The sequence below is a fragment of the Apis laboriosa genome, unplaced genomic scaffold (assembly GCF_014066325.1).
Source record: "Apis laboriosa isolate Shangri-la unplaced genomic scaffold, ASM1406632v1 scaffold13_cov153, whole genome shotgun sequence".
NCBI classification, from domain to species: Eukaryota; Metazoa; Arthropoda; class Insecta; order Hymenoptera; family Apidae; genus Apis; species Apis laboriosa.
In genome coordinates this window covers 236,722-260,811 of record NW_025221370.1, presented here as the reverse complement: position 1 = coordinate 260,811, position 24,090 = coordinate 236,722, and the positions used below count along the sequence as shown (strand labels likewise).

At 31.8% G+C, this 24,090-nt stretch overlaps 2 protein-coding genes across 3 annotated transcripts; both read left to right on the top strand.

Moving 5' to 3' along the window:
* Positions 1-295: 295 nt before the first annotated feature.
* On the top strand, positions 296-16,635 carry LOC122721085 (neprilysin-2-like). Of its 2 annotated transcripts, none has more exons than XM_043948342.1 (10): positions 296-647; positions 11,535-11,683; positions 13,260-13,364; positions 13,445-13,690; positions 13,809-14,017; positions 14,384-14,560; positions 14,828-15,322; positions 15,443-15,734; positions 15,836-16,086; positions 16,209-16,635. In XM_043948342.1, the coding sequence occupies exons 1-10, from the start codon at positions 616-618 to the stop codon at positions 16,545-16,547; spliced, it is 2,295 nt and encodes a 764-aa protein (XP_043804277.1). In that variant the 5' UTR covers positions 296-615; the 3' UTR covers positions 16,548-16,635. The 2 variants fall into 2 exon arrangements, with proteins under 2 accessions (XP_043804277.1, XP_043804276.1); XM_043948341.1 differs by having other exon boundaries at positions 13,227-13,364.
* A 1,907-nt stretch (positions 16,636-18,542) lies between these two features.
* Positions 18,543-23,628, top strand: LOC122720853. The gene is made up of 4 exons (XM_043947888.1): positions 18,543-18,893; positions 19,008-19,186; positions 20,284-20,563; positions 21,183-23,628. The coding sequence occupies exons 1-4, from the start codon at positions 18,873-18,875 to the stop codon at positions 21,426-21,428; spliced, it is 726 nt and encodes a 241-aa protein (XP_043803823.1). The 5' UTR covers positions 18,543-18,872; the 3' UTR covers positions 21,429-23,628.
* Positions 23,629-24,090: the final 462 nt, after the last annotated feature.

Sequence of the window (24,090 nt, the reverse complement as noted above, 5' to 3'; positions counted from 1 at the left end):
ATCGATAAGATTCGATTGATCGGATAAATTAAAATTTCCTTTCCAATAAATTCGAACGTGCGATTGATTTTTGTGGTGGATGAACGATCAAATTCATCGATTCAGGATTCTTTTCTTTTCGAAACGACCCACAATCGCCGCTATACGTAGACGCGGGATTTGGCAAATCGGCGAGAATGCGAGAGTGCAAAAAGGAAGAGGAGAGCCGGGAACGAGAGAAAGAGAGAGCGAGAGAAGTAGGGAGGGCGTTTAAATACGGAGAGAGCCGCGTGCTTCTTCAGTCCGGTACCAACAGTCCAAACAGATCCATATCCGGACCCAGAGGGAAGAAAACAAGTATCGCGAGAATCACCGAAATATCACAGAAACTGTAAACAAAAAACGAAGAAGAAGCTTCGTTTTTCGAAATTCACGTGAATCGTGTTATTTTGAGAAGAAACGAAAAGAGGGGAAAAAAAAAAAAAGAAAAGAAAAGAAAAGAAAAAATAGAAGAAAGTAAGAGTGAGAGCTGTTTGAAAGGATTAAAAAGAGTGCGTGTAGCAATGTGTCAGTGAAAAGTTGCAAGAGAAGAAACGAATCGAGAAGGAAAAAAATCGCGAAGGAAGAAAATACAGTATGACTAACAGTATGAAGCAAACCGTTATTAAGTGAGTTAACATTTGTTTATCGTTGCATAAAATTTTGTTAACGAAAAATTATGACAGAGATAACCAACTTCTCGTCAACTCCTTGCGATCTCTCCTTGATTTCTCAAAACATTGATTTTGGCGGTAAAATTTTTAACAATTTTTTCGAAAATTTCGATTTGATCGGTACAATTTTCTAATGGGATAATGTAACGATAAATTTGATGGATATTCTTTCTTTTCGATTTGTCGTTAGAATCTTTGAACGTATATCGTATATCTTTTTACCTTCTTATTTACAACTTTGTCTAAATTAAGAAACATCGTACGTTTATAGGATCTTCGGTTTTCTTCGCTTTTTTTTCCGCTGTCGATGATTTGACGAAGTTACATAAAGTTCGTTAAAAACCAGTCACGTTAAGCGAAACCTTGCGATGCGAGATTATATTATAACGAAAAAAATTATACTGTGCGAAAGTAGTTATCTTTGATAAAAAGTTATCGAAGTAATAATTATATTATCACCGTAAAAGCCATTTTATTTTTTATTATTTATTTAAAAGCCATTATAAAGTCGCGTAATATTTTAATTGCATATCGATACGTTGAGTACACGTGTATCCCGGATATAATAGATACGTTTCGTTTTCATCGAACAGCGAGAAGACCATTATTCCGTTTATTTGGCAAGGAATTTGGCGCCGAGATAGAAATTTATCGCGACGTTCATTTACAATTCGAGATTACCGAATCGAAACGATCGAGTTACCAAAATAACGCTTCGAATCGTTTATCAAAGAAAGTTCTGAAAACTGTCAAATGTATTATCTCCGTACCGTAAACAAAATATACGTACGCGTATATTTATCCTTATTCGTTTCGTTCCACGCGCGTGTATCGATTCAATTCTCTTAATTTGTTTCTTCAAAAGAAAAAAAAATTCATTTTTATCTCTCTTACAATCTTTACATTAGCCTGAGTAAATGTTAACAATCGCGACGGAACAAGATAACGATAATAACGCGCTAACAAGCGACGAAAACTCTAAAAGCGAATAAATCGTACAATAATGTTAATATAATAATGTCCCCCATCTTATTCCTTCCAATGAATCTCCATAGTTGATATCTCGATCGATCAGCGTATATAATTGCATATTTAACTGCTTCACGCAAATGAATTGAATTATGTTTCGGAGAAAGGAGAGAGAAATTTCGTGATTTCAATGCAGGCCGAGATTCCCGGTGATAAAACACGGCATCCAGGCGTTGATGTTACGCAGTTGCCATTATTTTAACCGCAACTTTTAAAAAGTCTCTTAAAATGCATCTACAAATTCTCGGTAGAGTTCGGTTTCGTTCAAAAAATTTCGAATGCAGATTATACAACGTTTACATTTATCGTGGTGGTTTATCGGTTTTTTTTTTCGAATTTCGATATATTAATCTAATTGTAAAAAAAAAATCACATATATATATATATATGTACATTTATTTCATCCATTTCAGAAATCGTCTCGTTGCTAACTCTAATTCACTTCCTAGCCGACGAAATCAATTAGTGGAACGTTACTAACGATTTTATCGTGGCGTTAATACAATCTAAATTAAATGATTTCTTGTGACACTGAATAATAAGTAAAACATTATAAAAATAATTTTTTGCATATGAAAAAAAAAAACGTCGAAATCTTATTCAAAATATTGCGATCATCTGCCACCATCTGCAATCCAAAAATTTAGAAAGTTAGAAATTTTTCTCGAGGCGTCCATTTTGTTTTTTTTTCCTCTTTTTTTGTAATTTTATATCTCTCGACATCTTTTTTTTTTTTTTTGCGACACGAATGTCGTTCGTTATGCACGGTTGCGATTAGCCATTGTGGTAATCGATTGCGTCAAAAATGTTTTACATTCGAGATTTTGTAAACGCGACATGAATTTGAGGAGAGGAAACATGCGGTGAACGTACACAATTCTAAAGATACTTTGATCGAGGCTTAAACTCGAATCACGGTGAAAGTTCTCCGTTTAAAAACAATTTCACGCAAGGGCATATCGTGTATTGCGAACAACTGCGCGCGAATCGATTTTATGTATCTATCATCTAAAGGACATATATATATATATATATATAATTTCTTAAATAAAAATAATTCCTTTTTTTATTTCTATGTATTAGAAATATTACAAAATTGTTGGAAAAAAAAATAAGCTTTTTATCGCTTGAAAATAATATTTAATTTACGATAATTTATTTCTACTAGTTATCTAATAAAGTGATAACTCTAAATATGCAAAAAAATTAACTAATAACTAAGGTTATCCTCGTCTCGTTATAAATATTCTAGTGTATAAAATATATTTTATATGAAATTTAACTATTCGTATTTCAAGAATATTTTCTTCTCGTGCAATCAAAAAAAAAAAAAAAAATCAAGTTTAATTCTTAAATATTAAATTTTAAATGTAAATATAATAATAAAATGATCGAAATTGTTCATCATTCAAAATTCGGTTTCAAAAATCACCTCGATGTTTTCTTTTATATATACTTCGATCACAAATTTTTTTCTCCTCTGAACGTGAAATTCACGAATAAACTTAGTGGAAAACAATTTGCGTTTTTCTATGTAGCAGCATCGTTTCAAATTTTAAATTTCACGCGGCACACTTTATCGCTTCCTCTATACGATGTGTTCTACCAAGTTCTTCGTAAAATGGCCTTCTAAATTATTTTTGCAAACAATCTTGACAACCTTGTATCACTTCTCGCCTCTCTATTTCACATTTGGCAGCTAATAGATGAGAGATTGATAGGATAATAGTATTATCCATCGAATCGAGCGAAACGAAATGGAAGCGCACGATGGAAGTACGATACGCTTAAGTGTTATTCTTAAAAGAGCGAAAGAAGCGCGAAATCAACTCGAGTGACTTTCCATTTGGAAAAAGAAAAAAGTGAACTCGCGATGTTCATTAATTAATCATTCGTCTATAAGAAAGAATCTCATTGTTTCGTTTAATCATTCTTGTTGCATGCGATTTTCTCAAGCTGTGAAATGAAGTATGTAAAAGGGAATTCATAAATGCAAATAGAGAGAAAGCAAAAAAGAAAGTACAAAGAAGGTTTGTTTTTAAATAATTATCTATACATACATTGTATGTTGATGAACTTTTTCTTCTTAATTATTTATATCGATTGGAACGAAGAAATTGCCGATAGAATTTACGATTAAGGTGAATTAAGGTCGAAATCGTGTCGTAAGCAGAAAATTATCGAAATATCGAATAAATTGAATAATTGTAAGTTGTAATGTATATTCTCTTATATAAATTTTTATAGTTCAAACGTATGGGTTTTTTTTTTTTCTAAAAGGATATCTATTTGTATTCATAAATTATAGCATTCCCGACACGTTTAAAAATAGAAAAAGAATTTAAATAAAAAATATATACATACGTTTTCAACGATAGATGGAAAGAACAGTTGTCTTGTAACAATATTATTGTCAGCCTTTGTTCAAGGTAGCCATATATCTTGGTAAGAAACAAAGCGGAAATCTACTAGACGTCGAGCCAAAAATATTATTAGATATAATCTTATTAACTAGTGAAAATTAAACAGTTTTTATAACACGTTTAAGAATAATCGTAACGATATAAAATGTTTATAAAATTAACGTTTCGAAACGCAATTAAAATATTAAATAAACTTTGAAAAGGTCATGGAAATGATATACAACAATCGCGTAAACCATGATCTCAATCGTAAAAAAATTGAGAAATGTTTGATAAATAAATGATCGGGAGGGAAGAAATAAATAAAGAAATCGAGTCTGGCGCCATTCGATAAAGTTTAATTGTTTGAAGAAGATCTGAAAAAATTACGAAAATAAAGATCGAGAATGAACGTAAGAAAGATTATCAAAACTTTTAATAAAAACTTTTAATAAATACGTACGTACAAAAGTTTGAATTTTTTAATATCCAAGATAAAATCACGAACAAACTAGACTACGATTATATCATAGTGCTGCTTGTGTGTCGAATCACATTTTTATAGATATAATTATACAAATGAGATTCGAATAAAGATTTGTTTGTCCGTTACAAAATATTTGATACACTTTTGCGTGTTATATATGTATCTCGCAAATTTGTAAATAATTTCGAAATGCTTTTTTTTTTTTTCTCTCTTTAATCTTTACATAAATATCCACAGTTCGTATCGATGACGTAAAATATTTTTTTAACGATTTAAAAAGTTTCAAGTATCAATGATGATAGATGAGCGTCGAAATGATCCTCATTTGCCACGATGCTAATTATTTTTAAATTACCACTTTCATGGCGTACCTAGATCCGACAACGTTATACAGTTATAACAATACCTGTTAGAATTGTGCGAGCATAAGCCAGGATGGCGTCGTACAGTTCGTCGACAATTTCGTAGTTGATGGTTTAATTAAATTCGTTGCTATTTAATAAACGCGACACGAACCAAACTTTTCCTCCATTAACGTTAACATCTTTTATCACGATGCCCCCTGTGTTCGTTTGGTGAATTAATATATCGTAGTAACAAATTTCTCTTTACTCTATCGAGCTAATAAAAAAATTGAAAAAGAAGAAGAAGAAGAAGAAGAAGAAGAAGAAGAAGAAGAAGAAGAAGAAGAGGACTAGAATGAAAAGAAGGTTACGATTAATTGAAATTCATTTGTAGGAAAAACGATATGCAATATGAATCATACGTGACAACTTCGAATAATTCATAAATGGCTCGATGTATATAAAATAATTTTATTATACACTGTTCGTTTAACCAGGATTTATATAGAAATAATTTAAGATAGAAAGACACGTTCTTTGTACCTTTTTGTCAAAATTTTTGCGCACGCTTCGCAACGAAGGAAGTGAAAGTGGTCGAATTCTTCCGAGCGACCAACTCGGAGAAACCTGTCAATCTTACTTAGAATAAAAGTTAACCAAAGATGCATGCCGTATTTGCGGCCACGAATTATGAAAGTTGGTGTTGACGGTGTTGCAAGCGTTTCGCCGCGATTCTTCGCCAATCGAAGAATAATAAAACAATGGTACGTATGCTGATGCATCATATAAATGTTTGCAAATAACCACGATGCGCGCGTTGAATCTTTGAAATCAAATAAATGTAACGCTATAAGTTTCCTGTACGATCGCCTAAGATATCGTTCTAAGACACAGCCTTTATTTATTTTCTTATTTTATAAAAGAGAGCAGGAAGTGCTCAAATATACCCCGCTATAATTTGATTTTTTTTTTTTTTTTTTTTTCTTTAGAAGAAAAGAAGCATCGATATAAGTTTTAATCGGTGCAAAGAAGCAAAGAAAAAATAAGAATTATTACTTTTTGCTTTGGTACGTGATTATGACAGAATCGCGACATTCCTCGTTTACATGCTTGCCGTATAACCGGTTATGTTCACCGGTAGATCATTGTCTTATCAACCACGCTTTTGCATAAAAGCCGGTTACTTTCTACAGGAAGTGATTGCCCCGTGTAGTACTGGTTCGAGTTCGACCACGTACGACCACGACCGATATTATAATTATAAACGTAAAATATAACGTACGTTATAGTCGAAAAGTTTGAAAATATTCAATCGCTTCACAAAGTTTTGAGGATTTGAACGGAAAAATTATTATTCGCAATTACATTTCTTAAAAAAAAAAAAAAAAAGAAAAAGAAGGAAAACGAGAGAGATATTTCATTTCATACGATTGTCTCAAGCGACGAGCTGTACAATTAAATACCTATTTGTCACAACGATTGTTTTTATCGACGTATGAAAAAAGACGATATAATTCTATTAGAGGATACTTTACAATTCTTCTCACCTTCTCCGATACCTCAACTCTTTCTATGTATACTTTTCACTTCCGCGACAAGAATTTGTAGTCACCTTGAAATCGCAAGGAATTATCGTCTGACGGAACTACCATTATCTAGGTGTATCGAAGGTGGTCGAACGAATTTGTATTCCTCGCCTTAACGCTCTCTCGTTTCCTTATCCCGTTCATCCTTCTAGAACGGGCGAACAAGGTCCCCCGGTTTACTGAATTCCCGGCCAAGAGGTCGCTCCACAAATACGATTCGAGGCGAATTGAATAAATAATTGAAAATAATTGAAAATAATTGAAAAAAAAAAAAGGCGAATAACCTGCACAGGCAGAGAGTTTTCGTTCTCGAAGAAAACAACGTTATTATTACGCCCACGTTATCTTTTCAATAGGAAGATTAAAGAAACTGCGACGTAACTGGACTTTTCGAGGATCTCGAACGATTGTAATATTAGGAACGAAAAGTGGAAAATTGAGGAAGCGCGTTTTATAATACGATTCGCCGCGCGAATTTACCGAATCGAGCACGATTTTTACACGCGCAAGTTGTATAATTTGCGGATATGAGGCGATCCCGTAATTTCGAATAATTGATAATTACAATTCATTTATGCCGCTCGAGAAGAAGATAATGATCAAAAGGTTGGAAAGAATCGAACGAAGAAGTCGTCGAGAGTGGTCGAGGGAATGAAGAAATCTCGAATAAGATAAAAATCTGTTGGAATATTTAGATTAGATTTGACGATTCGATTGTCTTCTCCTTCGTCTTCTTGCTTCTATCTACAGATCGAACAAATTTCAATGGATATTTAATTGAATCTGAACGGAAAAGTGACTGCTAAGAAAGACTTAAAGAAGGTCGGCTTTATTGGAGGACACGTGTAAGGGATATGACTCGATTATTAGCATTCGATCCACGCTCTCTTCGTACGATTTCGATTCGACACAGTTTCGCGCTAGTATCTCTCTTACTGGAAAGCTTTGCCTGCGCCTCGTCGCACAATTTCAACTCGAGAAAAAGACGACGAAACGTTTATTTCGATATCGTTCAACTTACGAGTATTCTATACCTCGAAGAAATTGGAAATTATTATATCGTTATAACATTATTTATATTATAGTAAAAATCATATTTCGAAATCATTATCATCAAAAAGTCGTTCGCTTCTATCACTGTTTCCAATAAACTGATCGTTGCTCCACGAATTGAACCACGTTTACCTGAAATTTCGCATAAAATTACCAAGTGCTCATTTACATCGAACCTGTTTACATGGTTCGAGTAATCTATTGGACGTGTTTTGCGATCAAGCGTGATTGCTTGATCACTGATGCGACAAATTCGGAATCGACCAGACCCCTAATTCCGTCCTCCCGAGGGCAGGAAATCAAGGCTTTACGTATACACTTGCTCGTCCTTCTTCTACCACCGGTTAAAAATCTACGATTCGATATCTCGATTTTTAAAAATTTCTGGTTCAAGCTAAGGTTCTCGTACGATACGAATTGTTTCCATTTATAGAACGGAAAATAATTTATTCAATTATTCAAAATTACACGTCTACACATTCGTACGTTTGATCCATTATTCATACCTACAGTACATTTTGAGAAAAGATTCCCTTCCAAAGTAAAAATTGGGACCTCGGGATAAATTGAAGTTGGCGATATCGAATATCGTGGAAAATTCTTGATGGAAAACTCGCTCGATCGAGAATAATGGGAAGAAGATACAGTTTACCGTTTGCTCGATCTTTATTTCGTTCGGTTAGGAAGTGTGTCAGGGTGATCGGCACAATGAGCGTCGCGCTCGTTAATGGGATGGAAATTCGATCGTCTAGGGGACGATTTTCCCCCGGTTTCAGCCAACTGGTTAAGGTCTAAGTTGGTCATTGACTGGCAAACACGTCCCTGGGCGAGGTCAATACACTCGAGTTGCAACGCGTCGCGAACCTTATTGGCCGACGCTCGTCGTTCCAGATGTTGGAACGGTTTATATATTTACCGCAACGAGCCGATTTATTCGCTACTCTCGGCTTTGTTCCCGTCAAATGGCATCGCGTCACGCGTGGGAGAATGATATATACGCCCGCTCGTTTCCTATCAAAACTTTGCCTCGATATTAACTTTTAATTCCTTCTACTTACGTCCGTCGCCACGTGATGATCGTCCACATTTCAAATTTCTTTCTTTCACAATTTTCGAAACACGTTTCGGGCGAAAAAAGGGCTCTGGAAAGAATAAGGATCGAGAAACGATAGAGAAACTGTTCGATAATTCGGATAAACATTCCGACTATAATGCGCGCGCGATACAGTTAAGTTGTATAGTGTAATTATTCCGGTTATATCGATAAAAAAAAAATCATCTTGTCGCGTGATTTAGATTAAATAACACGGTAAAAGGAAGAATGAGAATAATGCGATATTCCCACCGTTAAGATTATTGGATTTTCCGGAAAATAAATATCGAGATAAACTCATTGATGATTTGAAAGTCAAAACACAGATAATACGATCAACTTTGTTCGATAAGTTAAACGTAAAAAGTGGATGAATTACGTATTAAATTTTTTTTTTTTTTTTTTTTACTACCGATATGATTATCGTGAAACACGAACAGAAAAATTACATAATTGTCGGATTATCTTCTATAAATTTTACACGAGTCGTTCAAATAATAAGCAATGATACGAGATATCCATATTATATGGGAACGTGTTTATGTATTTTTATCGACAACGTTGCGTTGCTTTTTATAAAATATTTTGTATATAATGCGTATTCGCGACGAAATGATATATTCAACTTCTCATGAACGAAGTGAGGTCAAAGTTTAACAAAGCGCGGTATTACTTGTCCCCGAGAAATACAATATTCAAGACATTTCTTTGTACCTGTATTGCACGCTTCGAGATCTTCTTACATCTTTCTTATTGCATCCTACAATAGAAAATCCAACGTCTGAAATTATACGAGTAATTGGGTATTTTTCACACGATTATGCGCTTGATGGTAAACCGTTCGGTTTCCTTACTCGTCGAGCAATAAGTTGAATCTAGCAAATAAGTAGTTATCCTTGGGCTAACTTTACCGATGAATGTTACTACAACTCGATGTTTATAATCGATGGAAAATATATTTTAAAGCCGCGTATCACAAAATCGTCGTTTTATATCGACGATATCACTCGAATTTGTGACGTTTCGTTTTTAAAAATTTAAAATACTTATATCGCGATATATATTATTAAGCAATTTTTTTTTCTATATTTAAATGTTTAATAGAAAAACAATGCACGATAAATGATGTAATAATGTTAAGCCTCGCTCAATCGCCAATTTTGAATTATTTTTTATTATTGAAAGATAATCGAGTTCTCCATTACGATCCGAAACTGTATTAATCGATTTCGATATTCTATGCACCGTGGCAATTATTTGTTAAAGAGAAAGAATGGATGTATAATTCGATCGCGTTCCTACACGTTCGCTCGACAAAAAGATTGCGCTTTATCGCAATTTTATATATCAGAATTCAAAATTCACTCGCTTTCTTCTTGCGAACGAACGATGGAGGAATGAATTGTTACGGGGTGTTACGGCGAACAGATAATAAAACATTCGACGAAAAATTAATAAACAAGAGATACGGTTCGTTTTTTGCAAAAGACGGAAAGAAATAGAAAGAATAGTCGCGATCGATTGTTACATAGTGTGTAAAGAATAATAGTGTATTACGATGTTGTGACACGATGGACGATCTTTCTCTCTCTCTATTTTATTTATTATTCGTGGTGACAATGCGGGTAGGAGGAACAATAGGAATCAATAATGATTATTGTTTTTTTAGAGGACGAGTCTATTATATTTCCCTAATTGTTTTTGAAACTTTTGTATCGTAACTTTTTTTTTTATATCGCTAATTTTAACTCACAATTTCGTTTCTTTTCTTTCTTTCTTTCTTTCTTTCTTTCTTTTTTTTTCCTTTTTTTTTATTATTAAATTAATTAATAACTTTCGAATCTTTGTTTCCCTTTTGTTGCGAGTATACAAAAGAGCACGTGTACGAATATGATTAAAATATTTTTATATAAAATAACGAGACAACTATTGTATTTCGCTTGGAACAATTATGCGAACAAGATCGAATGATCGTCGAGAAATAAATTGCCGATTTATTCATACTTATTCATGAGAGGATTCGAGAGAATACAATTTTTCATCCGCTTCTTCTCCAAACTTACGTAAAAGATAGATATAATAGTAAAACTAATGATTCTTTCCTCCGTATTATCGTTAACGAAAAGAAAACATCGGTCTACGTACGATCATTCATCTCGTCAAAAATCTTTTTATTCCTCGAAGAAAAAATTAAATCCACTTTAAAATATTTTCTACTTCTAATGTATTTTGTTTACGAAGAGAGAGAGAGAAAAAAAAAGAATTCTTTCTCTTCGATTCGAAACTGTGAAAATAATAATTGCAAACGATCGTAGAATCTCTCGTCTTGCCGAGCTTCTTTTGCGAATTATATTTTGCGGTTAATTCAGCATCGACTTCAACAATCTCTAAATTATTAACACGAAACAACAATTGTGACGTGGATACTTTTGTTAACAACCGACATTTACTGCTGCTATTTAACAGACTGAAGAAAATGGAAAAACCTTAAAAGATCTCTCTCGACACGGATAACCATATAAATCTTATCTGCGATCATGCGAGCCAATGTCGCATTTAAATTCTAAGCGCTCGACGCGCAATTCGGAAATACGGAATAAGAATTACTAGCCCATAAGTCAGTTATGAATGGAATCGTAAACTGCTAAATAAGTACTACATACCAAGTATATATTTGCTTCGGTTTTCAATGATCGAACAAATTTAAACATTTTATCATATCGTTATTTTATTTAAATATTTTGCGATACCGATTTTCTATGATAATTACATACGTATGTAATATAGTATATTATTATATATCACATATTATATACTCTACTAATATTTAATTTTTATTTCGTTTCAGAAATCCAACATGGTGGAAGAGACGATCGACGCTGGAACGTGGATTAACCGTGATAGCAGTTTGCGCGGTGCTTTTAGCTATCGGATTTGCTATCGCGTTCGGTGTTCTAGCTGCGAATATAGCATCTTGCAACGTATCATCTAGAAACGGTAAAAGAAGAAAAAAAAAGTATCATCAAAATTTAGATCACAATTTATTTTACTTCTTTTGTTCGTTAAACGTTTCTTTTAATCTTTAAACCATCTCGTCTTGAAATTATGTTAATCGTTATTAATATGGTCCATATTACCGGAACATTTATATCGGAATGAATATCGTCATCACACCATCGATATCGAATTCACGTCCGCGATGCTTTCTCTTGGTTAATTATATACTCGTAGTAATAACCCAAGCACATACTTTAACGAGTTTATGACTGATATTAAATGATATGAACGTATTGCAAATGAGTGTTAAACTTTTGCACTTGAACAACTTAAAACGATGTCTAATTTAATAGCATTATTAATCGTTTTGTTAAAACATCTAAGCAAGTCTTGTGATCGCATTGTTGTTAATTTTTTTTCAAAATTACGACCTCACAATAATCGTTGTATCTCTAAATCTCGAAACGAACAAACTCTTTTACAACTTTCCTTCTTATCTTGCTTCTATATTGAAAACAATAGAATAAAAATTGAATAGAAGCGATATATTTCTCTTATGAAATCAACGCGCTTCTTTTTAATTCTCGAAATATCGTATTGTGTACGTGATGAAGCATCGAAATTGATGAAAAAGTATATTTATAAATAATATTTTCAAACGTAAAATAAGGGAAAAAATAGCATTCTTCTATTTTAATTCGATATCGTAACAATTACTTTCCTCTTTCTTTTCCCCCGATCTGTTTGATTTAATTTGAAATAAAAAATTCGTGGCGTAAATAAGAACGTGTCGATGCATTGGAACAAGCGATTATTATTTTGAGAATTAGTCACCAGGTCGTGGTTTCGATCATCCAAATTCGCAAATGAACAAGAATCTGTATTTCTAACTTTGTATGTATATTTTTTATGGTAATATCATAAAATTACTGAATCATCGGAATATTTTTATAAAAATATACGTCGATAAATAATCGTTTTTAAGAAGTAATCGTCGATCAGTGAACGTCGACGATCTTTATTTTTTTTTTCCGCGAATAAATGCCAACGATTCGATCGAGCAGGATTCATGTTGGATTTTACGTTATATTAGAATCTTAGAATCTTTTAAAATGCACGTAAACATCCACGTGTTATGGAAATATTTTTTTCTACTTTTTTTATTTCGTCTAACGAATAGACAACAATGAGAAAGTAACTATGTAAACGTGATTGTGTGACTTTGAATAAATTCGATATTTGTTCAAGAGAGAAAATTGAATACACCTCATAAATATTTGAATGAATTGTTCGTTTAAGATTTATTTTATTTTGTTACCGAGATGGATAAATTTGCACAAAAGATTTTTATTTCTTGAGATTATTTTTGACGATGGATGAATGGACGAGAGACAGACGAGAAATTATTTATATTTTATTTCATATACATTGGACAAATTGCTTATTGCACAGCTTAAATATCCATCACTAACAATTATTAACAATTGTCTCGCATTATTTTTATGTTGCAATCGTATCCGCATCTGCGCCTACGCAAGAGTAGATCCTGTTAACTCAGAAGGATTACCATCCACAGCCAACGCTTTGAACGGATATCGGCAGAATAAAGATATTCATGTCATCGATAGAGGATTCCCCTGTGACGAAGATGTATGCTATACGCAAGAATGCATACATACGGGTTAGTAAAAATTTTCAATCGATAAAATCGGAATGTAAAAGTGCGATTTGACGAGTCGTATTACATGGAGAAATTTTTAGCTTCCAGATTGTTAAAAAACATGGACCGTGATGTAGAACCGTGCGATGACTTTTACGATTTTGCTTGCGGTGGTTTCCTAAAGTCTACCATCATCCCGGACGACAAGACCACTGTAAACACGTTTACCGGTATCAGCGACGAGCTGCAGAATCAATTACGAACCAGCATCGAGGAGAAGAGTCCCCCGAACGAGCCGAAACCGTTCAGACTCGTCAAGAATTTGTACAAAGCTTGTATGAATAAGAGTGAGTATGCGATATATATGTATATATCGCATCCATTTTTCTCCTAATGAAACGAATAAAATCTATATCGTTCTATATTAACGTAATATCGAGATATAATTTAAAAAAATAATTTCAGCGGTGATCGAGCAGCAAGGCTTAGACCCTTTGTTGAATATTTTACGAAAACTTGGTGGTTGGCCTATATTGGAAAACCAATGGAATGAAACTGAATTCAATTGGAAAAAATCGGTGTACAAGTTCCGTAAGATGGGATACTCAGTCGATTACTTTATCGATTTTAGCATCGGTGTTGATTTGAAGAACAGCACGAAACGGATAATCGATGTGCGTATACACGGAAAGAAGTTCATGTTCGGTGAAATTTACACGCAGACGTAAAAATTGTAATCTCTCAAACCGGCTCGAAGTCATTTGCAAATAAAATTACATTAGCGTAATGAAGAAGAAATCGGTAGTAAAGTTAAACGCGTGAATTGCTAATGTAAATTTAGCTTTTCCCAGAGAATATGCTATTTGGCGGAACTGTGAAACAATAATGTTTATATTTATGATTATATTTATGATTATATAGTTTAATATTTATTTAATCGATGATTTAAATTATCTTTGCTAGGATAATGATTATAATAATGTTAATGTCAATATAATTCAATAGAGAAAAATAATAATTTAAATGTTTCATTTTTACAGTTGGATCAAGCTGCTCTTGGATTATCACGCGAATATTTGTCCAAAGGCTTCACTGATAAAATTGTACAAGCTTATTATAGCTATATGGTTGATATTGCAGTAATTCTTGGAGCTAATAAAACTGATGCAGAAGTCGAATTGAGAGAATCGTTGGAATTTGAAATGAATCTTGCCAATGTGAGTCAATTATTAAATCAAACTTGGATTTTTTTTGAATTTTATATTTTTATTTATCTAATAAATATCAGTTTATGGTAAATATTCAATTTTCCATAAATTTAATAAAAATATTTATATAAATTATATTATATTAAATTTATTTATTTTAATATTTTAAAATATATTTATTCACGCATTAACAAAAAAATAAAAATTTATAATATCTAATAATGTTACTTAAATAAGCTCGGAATAATTAATATATGTAAAATTTAAAATATCCAGATTTCTTTACCAAATGAAAAACGTCGAAACGCTACTCTTCTTTATAATCCTATGACGGTACGAGAATTATCGAACACGTATCCCAGTATACCATGGAAGGAATACTTCAACACCCTTCTGGCGCCTAAGATTCAAGTTGACGAAGAAGAAATAGTGATCGTCAGCGTTCCTAATTATATTGCGAGTTTGGAGAAATTATTAATCACTACTCCAAAAAGAGTGCAAGCTAACTACGTGATGTGGAGAGCAGCCGCCTCTTCTGTAAGCTATCTCACGGATGAAATTCGTAAAAGACAATTGCAATATTCCACGGCATTAAGTGGGAAAACTGAGAGAGAACCTAGATGGAAGGAATGCATTGATACGGTTTCCGGTAGTTTAGCTATAAGTGTTGGCGCTATGTATGTCAGGAAATACTTCAAACAGGATGCAAAAAATAATGCCGTAGAAATGGTAGCTGATATTAGAAAAGAATTCACCAAGATATTAAGAAAGGTATAATATTGATAATTTAAATATGTGAAAACTTACTCGAAAGATTTTCTTCCTTCTTCTTTTTAACTTTTAATAATGTGATTTAAATTAAGGAATATTATTATAATCAATTTTTTTTAGGTTGATTGGATGGACAAAGATACAAAAAGGAGTGCTCTGGACAAAGCAGCTAACATGTCTAGTCACATTGCTTATCCCGATGAATTGTTAGATGATAGTAAACTCGAACAATTCTACGAGAAATTGGAATTAACGACTGATAATTATTTGGAAGATATTTTAAATTTGACTTTGTTCGGGGTTGAATATTCTTTTAATAAATTGAGACAACCTGTGAACAAAAGTGACTGGGTGACTCACGGAAGGCCAGCTATCGTTAATGCTTTTTATTCGTCTCTTGAAAATAGTATACGTGAGTATACTATGATTTCATAATAAATGATTTGATAGAACAATAATTTTGTTATAAATCGTTGATAATAAAATAGTGCGATAACGATAATGTTTTTTCAGAATTCCCTGCTGGTATCTTGCAAGGTGCTTTCTTTAATAACGATCGACCAAGATATATGAATTATGGCGCCATTGGTTTCGTTATTGGCCACGAAATAACACACGGCTTTGACGATCAGGGCAGACAATTCGATAAAAACGGAAATCTAGTCGATTGGTGGGCACCGCAAACAAAGGAAAAGTATCTAGAAAAAGCGGAATGTATTATTCATCAATACGGCAACTATACCGTGGAAGATGTTAACTTGAATGTAATGATCGGCTTTTATTATACACACATTCTCTCTATTTCTCTCTTTCTCTCTCTTTTAATCAAATTAATCATATAAAATAAATAGTTATATAAAGAATCATTTTTTATTTCCTATTACAGTTAAATGGTATCAATACCCAAGGTGAGAATATTGCAGACAATGGTGGAATAAAAGAAGCTTATCTAGCGTATCAAGAATGGGTAAAGCGCAATCACATAGAACCAAAATTGCCAGGACTTCCTTATAATCCTCAACAATTGTTCTGGATTAGCGCAGCAAATACTTGGTGCAGTAAATATAGACCAGAAGCGATGAAACTCCGTATTACAACAGGCTTTCACAGTCCTGGTAAATTCCGCGTATTGGGACCTCTTTCGAACATGGAAGAATTCTCCAAGGATTTTAATTGTCCTTTAGGCTCGAAGATGAATCCCGAAAAAAAATGCGCCGTTTGGTAAAAATGAATGTAATGGAAGAATAATGAAAAAAACTTGTAACAAAAGTTGTAGCAGAATGATAACAATGAAATTTAGAATCTCTTTAAAATCTCAACAGAGAAAAAAAAAATCTCAAAGAATCTCAAAGAAAAAGAAGAAGAACATTTGAGGCTGAAACACTTTTTCTCTGCACGTTCCATTGAAACCGACGATCTGATTCGATCAAGGAAAATTACAAATAAAATTTCTGCATATCTTGATTGTCGAAGATCTTGGTGAAATTCGTAGAAGGAACAACGATAGAAGTGACGATGCTTCGATAGTAGTGAAAATGATGAAATCTAATTTGAAGACATGATCGTGTTCGAGAAAGATCTCACTAAGACATCCAAAGAGATTCACGTTCATAAATTGACTTGAATTATACGGTGCATATTATTAATATTGTTCGTTAATATATAAGTCCTTTTTTATAAGATAGACGTCCGAGTTTCGATAAGTATTGTAAATAAAGAAAGACCGGGAAACGAGATAGCGCGTCACGACGATTTAAAATTTTCTATAATTATATTTTAGAAAATCTAGTACACTCCTATATTAAAGATTCTCTGAATCATTGAAAAAAAAAAAGGATGAAGATGGATATATTTAAACTGTGATGATTTTATAGAAGTCGACAATAAAATAATGAAAAAGATTTTTTGTTTTAAGTTGTATGATGACGCGCAAACAAAAAATATATAGAATTACATTGTTAATTATATTTTCAAGTAACATATTGTTTTATTGATAAACATATATTAGACAAGAAAATTAATACATGTTTTTTGCTATCTGTATAATATTCTTTAGGCTCCGTTGAGCAATGTAAGGTTGTTGAATAGAGTTACCATTTCCAAGTACTTAGATAATATAGTATTAATCATAATAATTTTTAATATACAGGTGGTAAAAGAAAAAACACCTGTGTGATTACTTTTGTACTGTTTTATTTTGTCTTTTTGCATCTATGTATCACTTAAGCGTTAATTTGTATCGTAATTTCTTTGTTTCTCGATTGCAATCACCAGTTGCGTAAGAATTTAACAATCAGAATAAATATATTATATATATTTATATAATATAAATAATTATATTTATTGATATATCATATCATTTTAAGTTTAAACAGATAAATGTACTCAGTATATTTGTTTAATATAAAATTTTAATATAAAAACATAGAAAGAATATTGCGTCTTAAATTAAACAATCGAATTAGATAAAAATTTTTTATACATTATATAATAAAGATAAATAAGTGAAATATTATATTGAAAATATAATATTTCTTGTATTAAAAATTAAGATATATTGTAATTTCGAAAAAGAAATTATAAAAGTATATTCAATTAATATATTCCGTTTATAATCACGATCAAATATAAATAAAAAAAAAATAAATAAATAATGGAATAAAAACAGAGACGGGATAAAAATATTGAAATCAACGCCATCTTCAGAGTGTCGCAAATGAAATGTATAGAAAGGACAGCAAATGATAAAAGAAAGATAAAGATAAAATAAGAATTGATCCTCAGAACCATCTATTGAGCGCTAAAGACATTTGTTTGTAAAACAAATTCTACGATGAAATGATGAAATGAACGAATATGCAACGAGAAAAGTCCTATTATATGGCAGATGACGTGGAGGTTCGCGTCACGAAAAAAAATCTTAATTAACTGATGTCACGTTTTTAGGATATTCTAGGTATTCACGATTTTAGGATATATTTTAAATTTCTAAAATTTCTATTGTTAAATTTTGGATTATACAATTTGGACAAATCGCAGAGGATGACTCTGTTTTTTTTTTATAGCCGGTATTTTAGAAAATGGGATATAAAGTCTTATAAAATGTTTTATTTATCTAACAATTGGTGCCGCATGACTTAATAAGCACAAACGAAATAGATTAATCCACTGAGGTATGGCGCCACCGATCAAGAATTATGCGTTGATAAAGTAGACTAATCGATTGGCTGCAACGTTGCCATTTCTATCGAGAACTCCTAGTAGTGGATAGTAGGGGTTAGTAGTGGAATTACAAATATTCGGTGACGTTTTGGTGCGGGACGAAAGTGAGAAAAAAAAAGTAAAATCGGGAGAATGCAAATTTGGATCGTCTTACTACACGACGCGTGAACTATGTGTCTGTCTGACGTCGTGATTCCAAGGTGGCATCTTAGCATCTTGATGTCTTTATTTGCGGCATTCTTGCCAATTACGCAATAACCAGTCTTCATGATGTGAAATATTTCGTATAAGGACCGCGCGTGACTCCATTCGACAATTTTATTTCTCGATGATTAATCGTGAACAAATTGTGCGTTTATTTAACTGATCGAGAACACTTGATATCTTAATGCCGAAATTTCCCTCAAATTGGGATTTCTAATAGGAACGCTCGATTTGACGACGACGCTTCTTTGTGTTCAAGGTTACCAGCATGAGCTTTTGGTCTCGCAGACGATTTCGCATCACTCCGCTACGAGCGTTGGCGGCATTATTTCTGATGATCATGCTGTTCTGGTATAGTCTCAGTCGGCAAGAAACACCCAGGCAACCATGTAGCGTACCTGAGGAATTTACGGAAAAACTACACGAACTTGCCTACAGGTCCATATATTTGGGTACTAGATACTGTCCATAGATAAGTTATTTAAGCGTGTTGATTTCTTTCTTTAGTATGTAGGTGCATTATGATACGATAGTAAAATTCTAAAGAATCAGATTTTTTATCCGTATTGTGCATTGTTCACGAAATTACTTTATAAAGTATTTTTCCACAATTATATGAATTATCTATGTGTCTTATATAATTAGATTGTGGATTTTTATGCAATTAAAATTTGTTTAAATATTCATGATACATATACACATATAAGACCAAGAGAAAATAAAAGAAAGCATGCCATTGAAATTGTTTTTTTGTTTTATTATCTTAATCAATTGCCGAGATATAAGGCTTCATAATATTGCATTTTAGTACAAAGATTATGAATAAATCGACAACCTAGTGACCTACATTTTTTCTTGGAAGTGCGTATGACTTGCAGGAATCGCATCTGCTATTTGTCTCGAATTTGAGATAGGTCAGTGAGATGAGATGCGAGCGAAAGAATAATAATAATAAATGATAAATGGAAATAGTAAACAATTAAAAATTATTCTTATCTTTATACGACGATATCTCGAGAAGCAAAAAACATATCGAGATCAGGAAATTTTTTAAAGATTCTTCGTTTCTAATGATCTTTTATTCATTGATCGAAAATTATCTTCGAAGTTATAGCGGTCTAAAACTATATCTTAATGCGATTTCATCGAATATATTCGTAAGATAAGTAATAATTGCTCAAGAATATAGTCGATTTTCAATTATCGGTCATTAAAAAAAAAACAAACTGCAAAACTTATTTTAATTTGAACAATCAGCTCTTAAATTTCTAAATATCCGTAATCGAACGTTCTATATTTATATCGTTCATCATGTACATATAAAACATGATAATATGATAAATATGCATTTGCATAAAAATCCGTAGTCTATTTATAACATACGATCAAATCAGAAAAAGTTAAAATAACGAAGTAATGAATCATTAAATTCATTCTCGTGAAATGAAATGAATTTCACTGGGCACAGTTTTCTGTCATGAACAGTTTAACTGTTCTAACAATTAACTGTTCTATTTAGTGTGTGATTTGATTAGGGTTCATTTGGTGCTAGCGAAATTGGACATTGTACACTTTCTATGCCTTGGAGGACTATGGGGTCAAGTTCGGATCGGTCGTGCCTTGCCATGGGCACGTAAGGTCGAGCTTTGCATGGTTGACACGCTCAGAGACGATGTTTTAATCACGAAAGCATTCCGCGAAGTTGGTTTAAGCGCTACGTACTTACACGCGGCTGGAGTATATCGTATTCAAGAGCACGAGGTTGGAGAAGATGCGCCCAAGATAGAGATCGTAGTTTTTGAAGAAGATGCCGTGGTAAGTTTAATCATCGTAATTTTACTTCAAAGATTTTATTATCGAAATAGAGATAGAATATTTAGAAAAAGTAGTCCTACTACTTGAACTTTGTACTTTGAAAACTATAATAATGTTTATAACTAGTTTTATTACTCGTAAATAGTCTTATTTCGCATAAACCTTGAGATGATGATGAGAAAAATGATTCATATATACTTATCAGAAATTCGTATGTTAGTTACGACATTCCATTATGAGTTATAAAGTTGAAATGGCGTGAAGATCTTCTATAATTTATGAGATGTATTTTACATATTATACAACTAGGACAAATGAAAGTCATTGTTTGGCATCATTTTTGATAATGCTCAAGCGATGAACTTTTCTTTTATTAATATTGTTCAGCTTTAGTACGACATTACATTTTAAAAGGTCATCTTGCAAAGGATAAGAATTTGGAACGCTAAAATCGAACATTTGCCATTTGAATATAAGAATTTTCGATATGAAACAAAAATTAATATTTAAAAAACAAGAAACATATAGATATATATTAAAAAATTAAATATTTAATTTATTTGAAAGTTGGCTTTATATATTCAATAATTGAAATAACGAAATCTTTTCCTTTTTACAGACACAAATGTTAAGAAGAGTTGGTTGGACAAGAAGAGTGTTACCTCCAGATTGCGAATTTTCTCCTAGTCTACAATGTTTTCCACCTCAACTTGTAATTCCTCCTTTACCGGCTAAGCAATTTGGTGGTCGATTAATTCCTGTCCCTAGAGAAGGCATCGAATTGCAAAAATATCACTATCCCAACGATTGGTGGCTCGAGGTGAAACCAACCGATTGTACCGAACCCCAAGAAACGATTGCGTAGTACTACAATTTTCTAGACACAATGTATTCGCAATGTAGCAACAAATCGATTTCGAACAGTCAGTAGAAAATATGCTCCAGAATTGCTAAAGAAAAAACAAAATAATGTATATCTTTGTTTAGTTTTATTACGAAATCTTTTTTATTTTTCATAGAAATAATTTTATTTCGTAAAGATATACAATTGCTAATGTATAATTCAAGTTTTCGAATCGAAATTATGATTTGCATTCGAAAATGTGAATTATATATACAATTTTTTCATTTAAGATAAGAAATAATGTATATTTGCAATGTGTTTTTTTGAATTTTTAAATTTAACGCATAGAAAAATTTTATTTTGAAGATATAAAGAATTTGTCGAATTTAAAATTGATTCAAAATGATTTAAGAATCATCAATGATTCACACGGTGAATGATTAATCACAGTGAAAGTTTGAAAATTCCTTTTTTTAAAAACTTTCAGAAATCTTTGTTCTTTCATTCTATTATTATAAGATGGTTAATGTTATTAATACATGGATAGATTTCGAGATCTTCTAGTCAAGTAAAAGTCGCTTTGCTAAGAAACTATCATCAGCTGAGCTATGTGAAAAGTTCGGTGATCAAATACGTGCTATATGAATACTAATATTTTATCATAAAGGAATGAAAAAAATTGTACTATTATACGAATAAAATTTCGCACTGGATTTTTTCTGGGATTTGCAAATGATTAGAAAAGTCGGGATTAAATATGTGAAATCAGGCAGAAAGAGAGAGAGAGAGAGAGAGAGAGAGAGAGAGAGAGAGAGAGAGAGAGAGAGAGAAAGAGAGAGAGAGTGTACATGAAAGAGAGTGTCCTTAAGCGATACAAAAATTAGGAAAATGAATTTTCCATGGAAATTGTAACTCATGAAAGTTAGACAAAAATTAAGTGAAAATTGTTCCTATAAGGAGCTTGATATTCGTGAGAATCTTCAACCTTTATACGTATGACTCCATTTACCTAGGCAATAATAAATTTTAGGGTTAAATTTATCATTAATAAGTGTGAATCCTTTGCACTGTATCGAGCGTTTTAATAATTATTTATTATAATCATGTTTGATAATATTTATATCATGACTTTTTCGAGTTATAAATTTATAAAATGTTTCTAAGAAATTTTAAATATTTATATTTGAATCTTCGCAAAAGAAAAATGTTATATGCGAATTTAATATCGTGATTTATTGCCATGTATGATAGATGAAAAGTGCAAAGGATTAAATTTATCACAAATTATACACAAACAGAACCGCAACAAGAAGATATATTTCGTGCATATTCTATTATTTATATTTTTTGTGATAGTTTTAATTGTATACTCGTGTAAATATTTGTTTATAATGTAAAAATTAATTTATATATAAGTTTATTATATAATTTATAAATAAGTAAATTTTTTCTCTGTAATGATACTTAAAATTTTTAAATAATTTTTGTCTTTTTATTTTTTCTAAAACAAACATTCGTCTTATTGCGATTCTGTGTATATAGACTGTAAATGGTATTTATAAATTACATCTACTATTATATTTAAACTTAAACATTTCTATTTCTAGCAACTTACTTTGATTCGAAGCATCAAACTATACAATTATACGTATACCATTGACGTGCTTCTTTCAAAGCTTTAATAGTACAATTATTTATATGAATATTTATATCGCTTTTTATACACGATGTAAACGAGAACGAATGTTTTCTAATATTTCCACGTTTCTATAAATGGTAAAAGTAATTTTGTCATTGTAGTTTTATCGAATAATCATGCTTTAATTCTCGAATTCTCATTTATTGTAATCATAAAACATTTCTGACAATAATTCGTATCGTTTTGTTGTAAACGTTAAGCAGTAGTTTCAATGATTTTGTTATAACGTCAGGTAACTAAAAATGAAAAAGATTTAAATTGGTAAAAATGATTATGAGGATAATTATACAACAAAATAATATTTGTCATCACCATACCTATACTATGCTTCCAAATAATTGATTAGCGTTACATTTTTGTATGGATTATTTCGTTTTAAATGAAATGCACATACCATTTCTCATATTTTATATAGATATACATATTTATGTATGATGTACTTTGTGATCTAACAAATGATCTAAATTTATTGTAGTTGCCTCTTGAAACCATACACGTCGTTAAATAAAACATGTAAAAAAAGAACAATGTAATTTATTAACTTTTTTAATTTTATATAATGTTTTTAAGATTTTTAAAAGAGACAATAAGTACTTTTGATTTTGATAGACATTGAAATAATTGTCGTTTAATTTACAATGGTATCTCAGTTTTTTAAACATTTTAATCCTACAAATCACCTGTACACAATGCACAATTCAAATTTGTCTGCGTCTGCACATAATGGTTCAGTTGCACAAACATATTTTTATGGCTGTCCTCATTTGCTCTCCTCTTCAAAAGAAAGCAGTCTCTCCATCCACTTACTTTCCACATGGTCTTAAAGTTGTGCCTTTAACATTCAAATTAGGATAAAACCGTAGAATCTTTAGGATAAACCATTTCCATTTTCTTTTTACTTCAACATAGTGAATGATATATTAGAAGCGCACCGTTCACCAAAAATATCGTCACTCGATAATTTTTCATTGCATCCATCAATCT

What these genes read in the sequence shown, in the direction of transcription:
- LOC122721085 (XM_043948341.1), top strand. Translation starts at nt 616, where the DNA reads ATGACTAACAGTATGAAGCAAACCGTTATTAA. An exon ending in ATGAAGCAAACCGTTATTAA is followed by an intron (nt 648 to 11,534) that starts GTGAGTTAACAT and finishes ATTTCGTTTCAG; the next exon opens with AAATCCAACATGGTGGAAGA. An exon ending in CAACGTATCATCTAGAAACG is followed by an intron (nt 11,684 to 13,226) that starts GTAAAAGAAGAA and finishes ACGCAAGAGTAG; the next exon opens with ATCCTGTTAACTCAGAAGGA.
- LOC122720853 (XM_043947888.1), top strand. Translation starts at nt 18,873, where the DNA reads ATGATTAATCGTGAACAAATT. An exon ending in TGATTAATCGTGAACAAATT is followed by an intron (nt 18,894 to 19,007) that starts GTGCGTTTATTT and finishes TTTGTGTTCAAG; the next exon opens with GTTACCAGCATGAGCTTTTG. An exon ending in TTTTTGAAGAAGATGCCGTG is followed by an intron (nt 20,564 to 21,182) that starts GTAAGTTTAATC and finishes TCCTTTTTACAG; the next exon opens with ACACAAATGTTAAGAAGAGT.